The 14799-nt window shown below is 39.1% G+C and overlaps 1 protein-coding gene across 7 annotated transcripts in view; it reads left to right on the top strand.

Moving 5' to 3' along the window:
• lpar2b (lysophosphatidic acid receptor 2b) overlaps positions 1–14799 on the top strand; it is a 57186-nt gene that overhangs the window by 9685 nt on the left and 32702 nt on the right. For 2 of the 7 annotated variants that reach the window (XR_007931490.1, XM_051904580.1), the window contains exons 2-5: positions 1102–1565; positions 6993–7407; positions 8819–9075; positions 10213–10245. The exons of 1 other annotated variant lie outside the window; for it this stretch is intronic. Coding sequence is in view for 5 of the 6 variants with exons in the window: in XM_051904580.1 (XP_051760540.1) it covers positions 1254–1565; positions 6993–7407; positions 8819–9075; positions 10213–10245 (1017 nt within the window). In the remaining variant the exon portion in view is untranslated. Of the gene's footprint in view, positions 1–1101; positions 1566–6992; positions 7408–8818; positions 9076–10212; positions 10246–11684; positions 11943–14799 lie in introns of those variants that run through there. 4 more of the 7 variants (XM_051904578.1, XM_051904590.1, XM_051904600.1 and 1 more) reach the window with 4 other exon arrangements.

The raw sequence follows: 14799 nt of genomic DNA, 5'->3' as shown, positions 1-14799 counted from the left end.
TTTTCTTGTTTTGTGCGGCGGTCGGGTTACTCTGATGAGAGTGTGTTGGATGGACGGATGATCTCTAGTGTGGTTTTGTGTTAAATTTATTACATTTATTTATTTGTTGCTAGTTGTGTGTGACTTGTGCAGTTTTGAGGCTCAGTGAATCTAACAAAACTGTCAGGAAATGTAAAAGTCAAATAGAATCATATTTTAGAGTTTTCATGACATTTACTGTAGTACAAAAAGTTCATTCTCATTACAGCAATGTGAAGATCTTATTTCAAGTAAAGACGTATACATGTATATCATGGTTTTAATGTGGTGCATTAAACCATCCAGATGCGTTATGGTAATCTGACTCACAAATGTGTTAATTTGTCACGAAAATGTCAAATAAAATCTTAATGTTCATAAAACTGTGTTCCTTTTGCTCTTGCAAAGTATAATAAAATGATTCAGATATATTATATTCTTTAATAACTCATTTTTTTCCTGATGCAAATTATAATATAAAATTCTGTTATAATTTAAAATGATAAAAATTTATGTGTATCATAATTTTATTGTACTGTCTTTTAATTAAAGGTATATAATAAAGTAAAAATAAATCTTTGTATTATGGTTAAATCATCATTAACTCAACACTAAAACATCCAGGTGTATAATCTGGCTTGAAAATGAAAATAATGTTAATAAAAAAAACTTTTAATACCAAAAAATCTCATTAATGTGAAGAAAAAGATTTAGGGATATTTTTTTTTTCTTTTTTAAAAAAAGATTGTTTTTATGTATGTCGGTATTATTGTATTGTCGTTAATTTATGCAGGTTTAAATAATGAAGTAAAAATAAATCATTGTATTACAGTAGACTAATCAATGAAAACAACAACTCGTAGGTAAAACATCCAGATGCGTAATCCGTGTAAAACAATGTTCATTGCCTTCATGCAAATTATAATTTCTTATGCTTTCATGTGATTTTTAGCATGACCGGTGACCTGACATTTGTTTGTGTTGATTTGCCTGTGAATCACTTCACCCAACCTGATATATGACGTGATTGGTGATTAAAAACCTGAATAATATTCACTCCTTGTATTTTTTTCTCTGTTGCAGTAGATCCGATTCTTCAGACGGAAGGTTCACAGCTCCATGCCTCAATGAATGACCTCTGACACTCGAAGGCCCTTCCCCTTCACTCCCACCCATCAGATCCCAGCCAATCACCCGCTCTGCCGTCTTTGACGGCCCAATCTCTGTCCGCCACGATGGTTTGCTACTACAACGAGACTATAACTTTCTTCTACAATATCAGCAAGAAGAACATCAGTGACACATGGCGGACGAAAGACATTGTGGTAGTTTCCCTGGGAATGCTCGTTTGTTTTTTTGTGATCTTCGCCAACATCCTGGTCATGATGGCCATCTTCATGAACCGCAGGTTTCATTACCCCATATACTACCTGCTGGGAAACCTGGCGGCCGCGGATCTGTTCTCCGGCATCTCCTACTTGTACCTGATGTTCCACACCGGCCCCTGGACCATCAAGCTCTCCTTATATCAGTGGTTTGTCCGACAGGTAAGGCTGTGGTTTGGGAGTGTCTGGGATGGTAATGAGTAATGTTGGTGCCGAATAGAGTAACCATGACTGGTTTAGCAATAGAAAAGAGATTCAGTTGTTTGACAAACCAATGAAGCTGTGTTGGAGGAAGCATTTATAATTGTTGAATGGATATTGTAATTTGTAAAGGAATTGTTATATTTTGATTTGATTACATTTTGAAACAATTGTTCAAATTATTAAAGTCCCCCTGTAGTCAACAATTTTATCACTTAAAAGTTACACATTTAAATGTTTTTTTTCCTTGAATGTAACTCGACACCCTTGCCTCATTTAGTATATGCGGAGCCATGAATATGCAAATTAGCCCTGCCTCCACTTACTCACACCAGCTCGGTCAACTTTTACTCAACTTAATGAGGTAAACGCTGGACAATGGTATCGCTCTTTACAACGTCAGACACTTAACGGTAATTAATATGACTAGCCTTTTGCTTGACTACATTATCAAACAGCTAATAATGTGTTGCTAATATTACATGTTCCTGTTCATCATCTCAGAGTCAGACAGCTTCCTTCTTTTGAACTCAGAACATCAGTGGAGAAAGGCATATAGTTGATCATAACATCAGATAGTCCAGGTGATATGTTTACTTTTTGTTTATATATTTAATGTTTAAAAGCATGAAATTTGGTACACTTGTAGAGTTTGTGGCCCTGAACATTTTCAGAAATGGAGCCATCACAAAAAACGACTTGTGGTCGCAATGGCGACCATTTTACTTTCCGCCATAGCCGAATTATGTATTTTGTATCATATCTTCTGAATCAAATATAACACAGAAAAGGTGATGTCTACCCCTATGTTTTGATGGTCAAGGATTACAATGATACCATATGAAACATCAGAAACTGTTCAGGAGAATAGTTATTGGTGAATTCAGTGACTTGAGAACCTAGCCTAGACTTTGTTGCATGCATGTTGTGTAACGTGCAAAAAGCTGAATCAAGACTATCTGCTAATCTCCTTGTCAATATTGACAACTGGTGTACCATGAGACGGCAAGAAAGAACTCAGTTTCTGTTATGGCACACTGGTCTGCACAAGAATCAAATCAGATTGCCTCTTGCATACATGAAGAGGCAGATACAAGGATGCTACGCCATGTGGCTGATTCTGCAGGAAAAGGATTTAAAAAGATCACCCTGTGCACTGTGGACACAGATGTCGTGGTCCTAGCCATTACGCATGTGTCCGAGCTGGACATTGAGGAGATGTGGGTGGCATTTGGGACTGGCAAGAACTTCAGATACATACCTGCCCATAGACTGCCAAGTCTCTGGGTCCTGCCAAATCCAAGACCCTTCCTGTGTTCCATGCCTTCACCGGCTCTGACATAACATCTACATTTGCAACCAGGGGCAAGAAGACAGCAGGGGATACCTGGACTGCAGATGACATGACAACAGAGGCCTTCAATGTCCTGTCGAAGGCTCCAAAAAGCATTCCAGAGGATGTGATTTCCATTGTGAAACACTTCACAGTTCTCCTCCACGACTGCACCAGCAGACAACTCAACATTGATCAAGCTCATCTTGAGTTCACAAAGAAAGGAAGAGGAATGAAACCAATCCCCCCCATCTAAGGATGCACTGGTGCAGCACCTCAAAAGAGCAGTGTACCAAGGAGGACACTGTTGGGGACAAACATTTGAGGTGGCTCCAAATATGCCATCTCAGTCTGGGATTGGATGGACCCAAGCGATTGGAGACCATTGTGGTCAGCTCTTCCACAGGCAAGCCAGTCCACCCTAAAGGGGTTGCCTCACCCAAAAATGAAATTTCTGTCATTAATTCCTCACCCTCATGTCGTTCCACACCCATAAGACCTTCGTTCATCTTCAGAACACAAATTAAGATATTTTTGATGAAATCTGAGAGGTTTATGACTCGTCCATAGACCGCAATTTAACAACCACAGTCAAGGTCCAGAAAGGAACTAAAGACATCGATAAAACAGTCGACGTGACTGCAGTGGTTCATCCTTAATGTTATGAAGTGATGAGAATACTTTTTGTGTGCAAAAACAAAAATAATGTCTTTATTCAACAATTTTTCCTCTTGCCTGTCAGTCTGTTATGCAGTTGTTGCAGGGAACGCATTGCAGAGCTTCCGTGTTTACGTCCGTACACCCGCTCATAATTGGACGGTCCTGCGTCAGCATCACACACATGCTTCGTGGAGCTCGCGTGAACGGCATTGGACAATACTGAGCCGGCGTTCTGGCGTAAACACGGAAGCTCTGCAATGCGTTCCCTGCGCTAACTGCATAACAGACTGACAGGGAAGAGGAAAAATTGTTGAATAAAGTCATTATTTTTGACTAAAGTTGTATTTTAAACACGAGGCGTGTTTGCGATGGCTGAAAATGTTCAGGGCCCCAAACTGTACAAGTGTACCAAATTTCATGCTTTTATGAAAAACTAATTTTCACATCACCTGGACTAATACATCATATATATAATTCACCCGCTATATTGCTAAATCTACCTGATTTTTCATATCAACAGAAAAATATACCAGGATAACCTGGCTTCTCTCGAGACTCCCCTGCTAGTTCACTGTTAATGATGATATGCTAAAGTCCGCTGGCACGTTGATGTGATCGGTTACAAGGTAGTTCGTGACGTCACAGTTGGAGGCTGTCTTTGGTACACTGGACTTTTAAGGAGAAAATATTCAGCAATGATGTTGACTTATGAATTTGCACATCATGGTTCGCCTGAAAGCATATTAAAAACACCACATAGACATATAAACAACATTAAAAACTTGATTTTCACCACAGGGGGACTTTGAAGTTTTATAAATTCAATTAAGTGATTAAAACAGAGAATTTGGGGAAACTCAGGTGCTTTGTGGAAAAGAGACATCAATATCATTCTGCTTCTATTGTCATGATGAGGATGATGAAATATAATGTGAGATCTGATATTGGGTGCGTCCCATTTTCCACACCTATGCACTATTCTAAGCCTTTTTAGTGTAACTAGTGCAAGTAGTGTGGTGCATCTCTTGCGATGCATCAAGCCACTCCCATATTACCTAATAATGTTAGTCTTACACACATGATGTACAGTTAGACCGAGCCATGCATTAATTTGAACAGCTGATTATTCCCTCATTGGGAAAAAAATCTCTCAGTGAGTAAAATTGTTTGTCTATATTGTGATAGATTACACAGCATTATAATATTATTATTTTATTTTTTTTTTACATTATTATTATTTTATTGTCCCTGGTTCAATAGGGTACTCTTGTAGCAGTGGCTGGGACAGACTTTAAGCATCAAAAGATGCAATCTAGTCTTGTTTACATTAAATAAGCTGCTCCCGAAAAGGTTTGAACTTATGGACCTGTTGCTATGACAGCAACTCCAGGATGAGCTTTGAAGAACCTAACAATCCTGGATCAACAATACTAACAATGTCAAATCATCAACAGTAAAATCCAGATTATCCGAGTAATCCATGAAGAATGGGCCTCTGGAGCATGTCCTTAAAATAAACAGAACAATATTCTTGTGGCCGCTAATATAGTTATCGTTATAGTTATCTTTACAGTTGTTGTTCCTGTTGTGAACGGGCCTTTATAGTTACCATTACTGTTTCCATTATGGTTATAGTTACTGTTAGTTACCATTCTCATTATAGTTATCATTAGTTATAATTATTGTTCTCATTATAGTTATTGTTGTAGTTATTGTTAGTTGCTATTATTGTTCTCATCTCATTATCGTTAGTTTGCCATTATTGTTCTCGTTATAGTAATCATAAATTATTATTTTTTGTTATTGTTGTAGTCATTGTTGTTGTTCTCATTATAGTTATTGTTGGCTACAATTAGCATTCTCGTTATAGTTGTTATAGTTACCATTATTAGGGCCCAACCCCTGACAGGTATTTGATATTTGCGCACAGTTCAGAATCCACAACCATTAGGGCAGAGCTGGCACACTTCAGCCGCATGTTCGTTGTAGGAGGTCGATCACATGGATGTGATTATTGTGAGTCAAAGTCATAGCGCCACCAACTGGCAACAGGAAGTGTCACTTTCAAAAATGATTTGAAATCACCCTCTTATTTTTACCTTGCTTCAAACTTCATCAGTATCATGTCAAAACATGGCAGATATATACCCTGTGAAAGGATTCTAGATATCTTAAATACTGCTACCATGGCAGCACGTTGAACTTTAATAACATTCTTGGGTGTTTTGAGGCTCTTAGCATGCTTTAAATTGCATGAAACTCGACACACACATCAGAGTTGTCAGCCAGTAGACATGGGCAAAGCCTTAGAAACGGATGTGGTGGAGGGGCTCTATAGCGCCACCTTTTGACAAAAGTAGGGGGGTTAGTTTTAGTTACTGTCACCAAGCTCAGGACATATATTGATCTCATCTCATCCGGACAACTTTCTTTTTTTCTGTCACAGTTTAGATTTAATTTTTGTTGTATTGTTTGTATTACTTTTTATTTACCTGTTTTAAATGCATATTGCCCATCATGCACCAATTCCCTAAAGCCACCACGGTGGCAGCGGGGATTGGGCCCGTTATTGTTGCTTGCAGCTATATTTATTCTTATTATAGTTATCATTAGTTACTTAAAGGATTAGTCCACTTTCAAATAAAAAATTCCTGATAATTTACTCACCCCCATGTCATCCAAGATATTCATGTCCTCCTTTCTTCAGTCGAAAAGAAATTAAGTTTTTTGATGAAAACATTCCACGATTATTCTCCTTATAGTGGACTTCAGTTGGCCCCAAACAGTTGAAGGTCAAAATTACAGTTTCAGTGCAGCTTCCACAGGTCAAAGTTTAAACTAAATTGTTATATACTATTGTCTATGACAATTTAGTTCAAACTTTGACCTGTGGAGGGCAGTAATACCCTTAGCAGCGTCTACACTGCCGGAAATCTAATAGAGAAGAGCTAGTTCAAGACGAGTGTTTATGGTTAAAATGTATATAATTTTTTATTTTTTATTTTTAGAAAATGACCTATCGTTTTGCTAGATAAGACCCTTATTCCTCATCTGGTATCGTTTAAAGCTCTTTGAAGCTGCACTGAAACTGTAATTTTGACCCCAACCGTTTGGGGTCAATTGAAGTCCACTATAAGGAGAATAATCCTGGAATGTTTTCATCAAAAACCTTAATTTCTTTTCGAGAAGGACATGGACATCTTGGATGACATGGGGGTGAGTAAATTATTAGCAAATTTTTATTTGAAAGTGAACTAATTATTATTATATCATTCTTGTTGTATTTGTTGTTACAGTCAGTTATTGTTATTTTTATCATTATTGTTCATCACTATGGATGAACGTCTTCACGATGGTTGTATTTGTCGTGTGTAAATTCTTTGTGTCTCTTTTAGGGTTTGATCGACGCCAGTCTGACAGCGTCAGTGATTAATCTGATGGCCATCGCTCTGGAGCGACACCAGACCATCTTCACCATGCAGCTGCACAGTAAAATGACCAACCACAGGGTCGTGCTGCTCATCATCGGCATCTGGCTCATCGCCATAGTGATGGGTCTGGTGCCCACTATGGGATGGCACTGCGTGTGCAACATTGAGAAGTGCTCCAACATGGCGCCGCTCTACAGCCGCAGTTACCTGGTGTTCTGGGCCGTGTTGAACCTGCTGACCTTCACGGTCATGGTGGCCGTCTACACACGCATATTCATCTACGTCCGGCGCAAGAACCACCGGATGAGCCAGCACACCTCTCAGGTCAAACACAAGGAGACGGTGGTCAACCTCATGAAGACTGTTGTCATGATATTGGGTAAGACGGATACTCGTTTCTGACTTACAACGTATATATATATATATATATATATATATATATATATATATATCATATAATTATTGTTATAATTGTGGTTATTTTATAGATCTGGTTCTGGTTATAGTTATTGCTCTTGGTGTGAACAGGCCTTGAGTCTTGAAGGCCTCAGGATGGAAAGATTGAAAACACTGCTGCCCAGTCGTCACATTAATTCTGACTAACAAGATAACATGTTTTGTTTTGTCGTGGTGCTGTAGATCCAGAGCTCCTCTGAAGACACTTTATCAGTCGTTTCATTGTGGTTTAGTTAAACTCAAATAAGAGCGAACAGTCTGAATGTGTTCAGTAAACTCCCCTTCTGGAGAATAACACACAGAAGCACAGTCGACATTCATAAACACGCTGAGGATCTGGGGGAGGAAAGCCTGTTCGGGCTCGTCTAACCGGACCTGCGTGTTTTCACTATCTCAGCCTCGTTTCTGCTCTGCTTTTCTCTCGTCACTTCACCCTCCCAGAGGGAGAGAGAGAGGCGAGTACGTGCATGTTCTGACCAATGACCGTCCGTCACGCCCGCTCGCGCTCACATACAGGGAATGTTGACACACACATTCTGCCCAACTTCCTGGAAACTCAAAACCCGTCTTGGAAGTATCCCATAAACACACACACACACACACACACACACACACACACACACACACACACACACACTTAAGATACTTCCTGAACGTACATCTGAGATCATTAGACTAAAGGAAGTGTTGCATTAGCGTCTAAATGCTGTTGTTGAACACTAACGTCATAACAGCTTTTATTTATTAAGCACATTTAAACAACTTAAATTGATCCAATGCTTTCACCCGGCTACAGGAAAGGCCTGATCATCTTTAGATTTATAACGACAGTGTGGAAGAGATAGAAGTTAAGTTTTAGTTTCAACAGCACTCCTCTGATTGTCTATTGTCAAGTCGGCTTTATTTCTACAGCACTTTATTCAATACAGATGGATTCAAAGCAGCTTCACAGTAATAAACAGGAAAATAACAATCACTGATGCAAACTTCATCACATATGAGACTAATTCAGATTCTGCTGTCAAAAGACTTACATTTGCATCACCTACAAATTAAAAAAGTGTCAAACTAAATTGCAGAAATACTGGGTTATTTTATTAATTAATTATATTGATTATTATATTTATATGCACTGTAGAACACAGAAAAATGTGCATCCTTGTTCTCATGTTAATGAATTGAGTATTCTAAGTAAAGAAATTTGCGTAGATGTAAATAGTCAATTTGCATAAAACAATACATCTCCATATAAGGGCGTTCCGCACAATCCTATCCTTTTGCATTTTGTCGCTCTCAGCAAACATAAACGAGTTCCCTTGTGCTCTCTCTGGCAGGTTGTTTCGTGGTGTGTTGGACGCCGGGTCTGGTTCTACTTCTGCTGGACGGCCTGTGTGAAACCTGCGACGTCCTGACGTACGAGAAGTTCTTCCTGGTGCTGGCCGAGTGCAACTCCTTCATGAACCCCGTCATCTACTCCTACCGTGACAAGGACATGCGCGACACCTTCAAACGCATCCTCTGCTACCTGTGCCGGAGGTCCCAGCAGACGGGCGAGCACTCGGGCGTCCGCTTCAACACCCTCGAGCAAGAGGTACTCTCTGAGAGCGACGGGACCCACAACAGCAATCACCACGCCAGCGTCAAACCGCCACTCAAGCGGCCGCTTTAGCACAAGAACTCCCGTCCGACAGACACGCTTTCATGTGACGGAGTGAATTACGCAGCGGTTACGCTATCAACACGGCAAAAAAAGTTCTTCTGCAGTCGTTTTGTCGATTTCCAGCACAAATATCTAAACATTCTTAAATCAAGATACATTTACTGGAGAAGCAAAATGACTTGGGATGTTTTAAAATGAAGTGAGTTGGTGCTTAAATCAGAAATATCTATGGAAACTAGTTTCCGCCACAAAATAAAAAATAATAATAAATAATCTCAATTCTGAGTTTTTTTCCTCGCAATTGCTAGGAAAAAAATCACAATTGTAAGATATAAATTTGTAATTGCGAGAAAAGAGTCAGAATTGTGAAAAAGTCACAATTACCTTTTAAACAAGCTTCCATAAATATCTGTCACTGGCGTCCGAAAAATTTTTTTAATTCAAAGACAGAACCAGTTTATTTTTCGGACCCCACTGACAGATATTTGTTCTTGTTTTAAGCAAAAACCCACTTCATTTTGATACATTTAAAAACATGACTGTCATTTTGCTTCTCCAGTAAATATATCTTGATTTAAGAACGTTTTAGATGTTTGTAACATAAAATCAAATTACTATTAAAATCATTTCTGTTTTGCATTGAAATATGTAAAAAAATATCGTAGTGTTGCTATTACATGTGTTTGTGTGTATTTTCCTTGTAAAGGGGCATTCTAGCTTTGCTTCGTCATTTGTACAAACTCATTCACTAACCACTAACAAAGCCTTTACTGCAAATAGAGAAGCTAACTAACATAAACTAGTTTAACCTCTTAGAGATAGAATTATAATTTAATCGCTCTACGCCTAACAAACTAAACCTCACATGCCTGCGAGCTAGAAACACGGCAGTCGCGCAGTCTGTGTCCGTCCCAGCTGGTTAGTGACATGAAACCAGTGCTCATTTAAACCAGGTACTTTCTGAAGACTTGATGGTGTGTGTGTCGGTGTGTGTGTCGATGTGTGTCGATGTGTGTCACTGTGTGTCGATGTGTTTCTAATGGCTCTTCTCTTGTCTGTTGTGCGCAGCGGAGACGGCGTGTGCTGCAGGAGTCGTGGGTCGTATGTAGATTCGCTTGCTTTTAAATCCTCTGGATCAGACTCCATAATCACTCAGTCACTATCATCTTAACCTGCTGATTTGCTCTGAGATTCTCCGTTCGTCGGAACACACTAACGCTAACTAACCGGTCGGATCATGTGATTCGGAGTGTTTACGTGCGTTGCACTGTCTGCACGCAGTTACTGAGCTGGTTGGGGTTTTTCTTCATGACTGTTTTTATCTTCTCACTAAACGATCGTGTGTGTGTGTGTGTGTGAATGACGCACACATTTGTGAATGCTCATCTAACGTCTTTGTAATGTTGCGGTTGTGTTTCTGGCTAACAGATGTGCAGCGTTCACTGCTGCGGGCATGTGTGCGTTAATCATGTAGATATTTGCATGTGTCAGTCTGGCGCACGCGAACACACACACACACACACACACACACACACACACACACACACACACACACACACACACACATGGTTTCACTTGAGTTACTAGTATTTCAACACATGCTGTACTAACCAACCAGAATGTGTTTCACCACATTAACTCTCAAACAACATTCAAAATGTCCCTGGTTTTTAAAGAGGGTCTTTTCTAAGCTTTTATCAGTTGTATTTTAAGAGTTTCTGTATGATCTGTACTGAAGTTTCATGAAACGTGTCGAGGGCGCGTCACACTTCAGCCCAACAAACGTGTTTCACACAAAGAAAATGCAAAATGGTCCTAAAAATGGGCAGTAATAATTCACAATGTGGTTTCTTTTGTTAATCCAACAATGACCAATATATTATAACAGCATTATTAATCTTCATGTTAGTTCACAGTGCGATTAACTAACATTAAAAAGTTTTGATCTTAAAAATGAGATTGTTTATTGTTAGTTCATGTTCACTGTGAACTGAAACATCTTGTGAATTATGAGCTGGACACGTGAGTTTATGAGTGTCAGTCGTGTGTTCTGATTTGATCATCTGTTTGTAATCGACCAATAAGACGCACACACGGATATCTTGGTCTTGCGTTCTGATTGGCTGTTCCTGATGCTGGACAGATACACTGATAATAATCCAAACAGACGCTGGAAGTGTCCGTGTGTCCTCGCTCACTCCGTCTACTGATCACCCAACACTGATAATGTCTCATTATGTTGTACGTAAATGGTTTTGATTAATAAACGTGCTTCCTGAAGCAGCTTCTGTCTGTGATCTGCTTGATGTTCAGTCGGAGCGTCTCAGGCTGCGTTTAGTCCGGCGGATCATCTCTGATACTTACTGATGATTCTTTAAAGCAGTCTGGGATTGATTGATTCTCTCTCTGATCTGTGACTATAAGCTCTTCTTCTGTTGCTTTTCTTTCACGGGTCTTCTTGGGTGGGGTCATCTTAACTTGGTGAACCAGGTCAGACGGTTATTTGCAGCCCAGTGTTTTGTCGGCTCTCTGTGTCTCAGGCTCGCAGGGCTCGTGATGGAGGCGACGAACAGGCTAACGGAGGACAGGTGGTGCTGAAGGACGGTGAGAAGATGCTGGACTCCTCTGAGAGCTGAGGAACGAGAAGGACTGATCCGTCCTGCTGATTGAGCTGTCCATCACTCTCAGTGTGTTTCTATGAGCATCAGATGAAGAAACTGTGTGTGTTTGAGAACAAACTGTGAATGAATTGTGTAAATATAGTTTTTATTTAATTAAAGTCTTACCGGTGGAGTTTATGCATGTTTTTGTCTTTGATTTGAAAAAAACATGTCTGTGTTTTAACAAATTAATTGTGTACCAGCGTTTCAGTCATTCGTACCAACACTGGTGTAATTTCAGGATTTTCAATACCACAACAAGAACTAACACACAAACATACTCTTCTGTTTGAAAATATTAATAATATTACGAATATTAACGAACTAAATTAAAACAATGGTGTGTAGTCTTTAGATATTTCTCAGTTAAATGAACCTTGCTTCAGATTTTTCATCTTGGCGATTATTATTTTGTCCATTAAGCTTTGTGTTAGTGATTGTATCAGGTTTAGTTTCCTCTGTTCTTGGTTCTGTTCAGTCACAATGACTGGATTTCGCTGGGCAACAGTAAATGTGACGCATCATAATACAATAATCTTGTGCCAGTGTCACAGATTGTGAGAATTAAAGTGGTTTAGATTGCGTTTAATTAGTTGACTACTGCACAGATCCAGTACAGTGACACATGCTGTTTTGTGTCACCAAGGCCAGTTTCACCAGAGCATTTGACTGTTCGCTGACTTGAGTCGCTGCTACAGATGCTGTAGAAACGCAGCTATTGTTATTGTTCTGAGACTAATGTTTCTGACTAATGCTAGCAACATGCTATATCATGATAATAATGTGCTAATTGATGTCAGAAGCATGTTAGCATTGTGTTCATTCATATTAGAAACATGCTAACATGTTAAAACATGCTAGCAATGTGCTAAATCATGCTAGAAGCATTAACAATAATATTAAATAATGTTACACGTTAAAGTCCTCCTGTAGTCAATCGTTTTATCCCTTAAAACTCATCTTTGATCACCAAAATTACATAAACATTTTTCCTTTAAAGAAAAAAAAAAAATCTTAATGCCTTAAATAGCGTGAATGTAACTCTACACCCTTGCCTCATTTAATATACACAGTTCTATGAATATGATAATTAGCCCCGCCTCCACTCACTCGCACGAGCTCAGACGAGATCCACTCGGTCAGCTTACTGAGGTAAACGCTGCATAATGGTATCGCTCTTTACAAAGTCGGACACATAAATGTAATTTATATGATTAGCCTTTTGCTTGACTATGTTATCAAACCGCTAATAATGTGTTGCTAATGTTCCATGTTCATATTCACGAGTCAGACTTCTAACAATCAATATCCTTACAAACGCTTTAACAACTCAGTGGAGAAAGACATAGTTCATCACAACATCGTAATACACATCATACACACGCCATATTGCTAAATCTACACTATTTTTCATATCAACAGAAATATATACCAGGATAACCTTCATTTGAGCGGCCAGTTAATGATATGCTAAAGCCCGCCCCCACGTTGACGTGATTGGTTACAAGGTAGTTTGTGACGTCAGCAACACCAGCGATTTCAAACCGCTTCTTTGGTTTACTACAGTTTTAAAGAGGAAAACACTCAACAATGGTGCTGACATGAATTTGCACATGGTTTGTCTGAAAGCATGTTAAAAACACCACATAGACATATGAACAACATTAAAAACTTGATCTTCACCACTGGGGGACTTTAAAACATGCTAGCAACGTGTTAAATCACGCTATAAACACGATAGCAGTGTTAAAGCATGTTAGCAACGTTAAAACTTTAGCAGTGTGTTAAGTCATGCTAACAACACTAAATCATGTTAGCAACATCTTAAAACATGCTAGTAATGTGTTAAATCATGCTATAAACATATGCTAACAACATGGTTAAAACATGTTAACAACGTATTAATGTTAGAAACATATTAGCTATGTGTTAATTCATTCTAGAAACATCTTAGCAACATTATCTGTATATCTATCTGTCTGTTTTTGTTTTTCTGATAGACTGTATTGCCTTCAAACTTAAAGCTTTTAAAACTGGTTCAAACTTTCTGGTCAGGCTTTCTCAAGTATACATCAAAGTTTGTCTTGACACTTTTTTTTGTTGTTGTTGTTATCTAGTTTTGTATCAGTATGGTACATTCCTCATATTATCCCTAATCATGTAATTAAGAATAATCAGAGGGAGGGTGATCGAGTCTCGCTGCAGGAGTGTCAGTGCAGGCTTGTGCTCTTTTATTCAGAGTCATGAGTTCAATTTGTACTCATAATGAAGATGAGTCAAACTCTCACAACTCTGAACATGCATAATTAAATATATTAACATTCAGTTAACAATAGCAGTCATGAGACGCGTTGAGCAGGTTCAGCTGGAGCTCCGCTGGATCTGGGTGGAGAAGCCGATGATATCAGAGTGTTCAGGAATGAGGTAAACAGCTGATTTCACACTCTTAAAGGGACAGTTCAACCAAAAACCAACGTGCTGTCATTTCCACACACTCCTGCAGCTGCTGCTCAACTGCTCTCATTTAAATCTTTTGTGTTCCACAGAGGAATGTGGATTGACATGATCGAGGAAAAGTAAACGATGCCAGAATGAGTGTGTTGAACTGAACTTTCATGTAGGAGCTGGACTGTGTGAGTTAGAAATAAAACAGAAAACAGGCACTGCAGATGCGTGTATCTGTCTGACCCACAGTCGCTATCAGAAGATGACGTTATCGCTGTTTTATTTAGTCCGAGTTATTAATATCGTGTTTGTAGTAGGACAGCAGGAGTGATTTACTGCAGTGAAACATTAGTTACTCAACCCCTGCTGTTTCTGCACTGGCTGAAAGCATCTGGACAGCAGAACGAACTTGCAGATCCTCCCTCACAGGACTCGTTTCAAATAAATCATTAAAAAGATCAGTAATTTCTCAGATGCTCCCATTTAAAGTGACTTACACCTTGTGAGAACCAGCTGGAAGCCCCGCCCACAGTCAATCTCATTGGTCTGA

Source organism: Ctenopharyngodon idella, chromosome 1, assembly GCF_019924925.1.
Source record: "Ctenopharyngodon idella isolate HZGC_01 chromosome 1, HZGC01, whole genome shotgun sequence".
NCBI classification, from domain to species: Eukaryota; Metazoa; Chordata; class Actinopteri; order Cypriniformes; family Xenocyprididae; genus Ctenopharyngodon; species Ctenopharyngodon idella.
The sequence above is the reverse complement of the archived record's forward strand: the minus strand, read 5'-3'. Positions and strand labels throughout refer to the sequence as shown.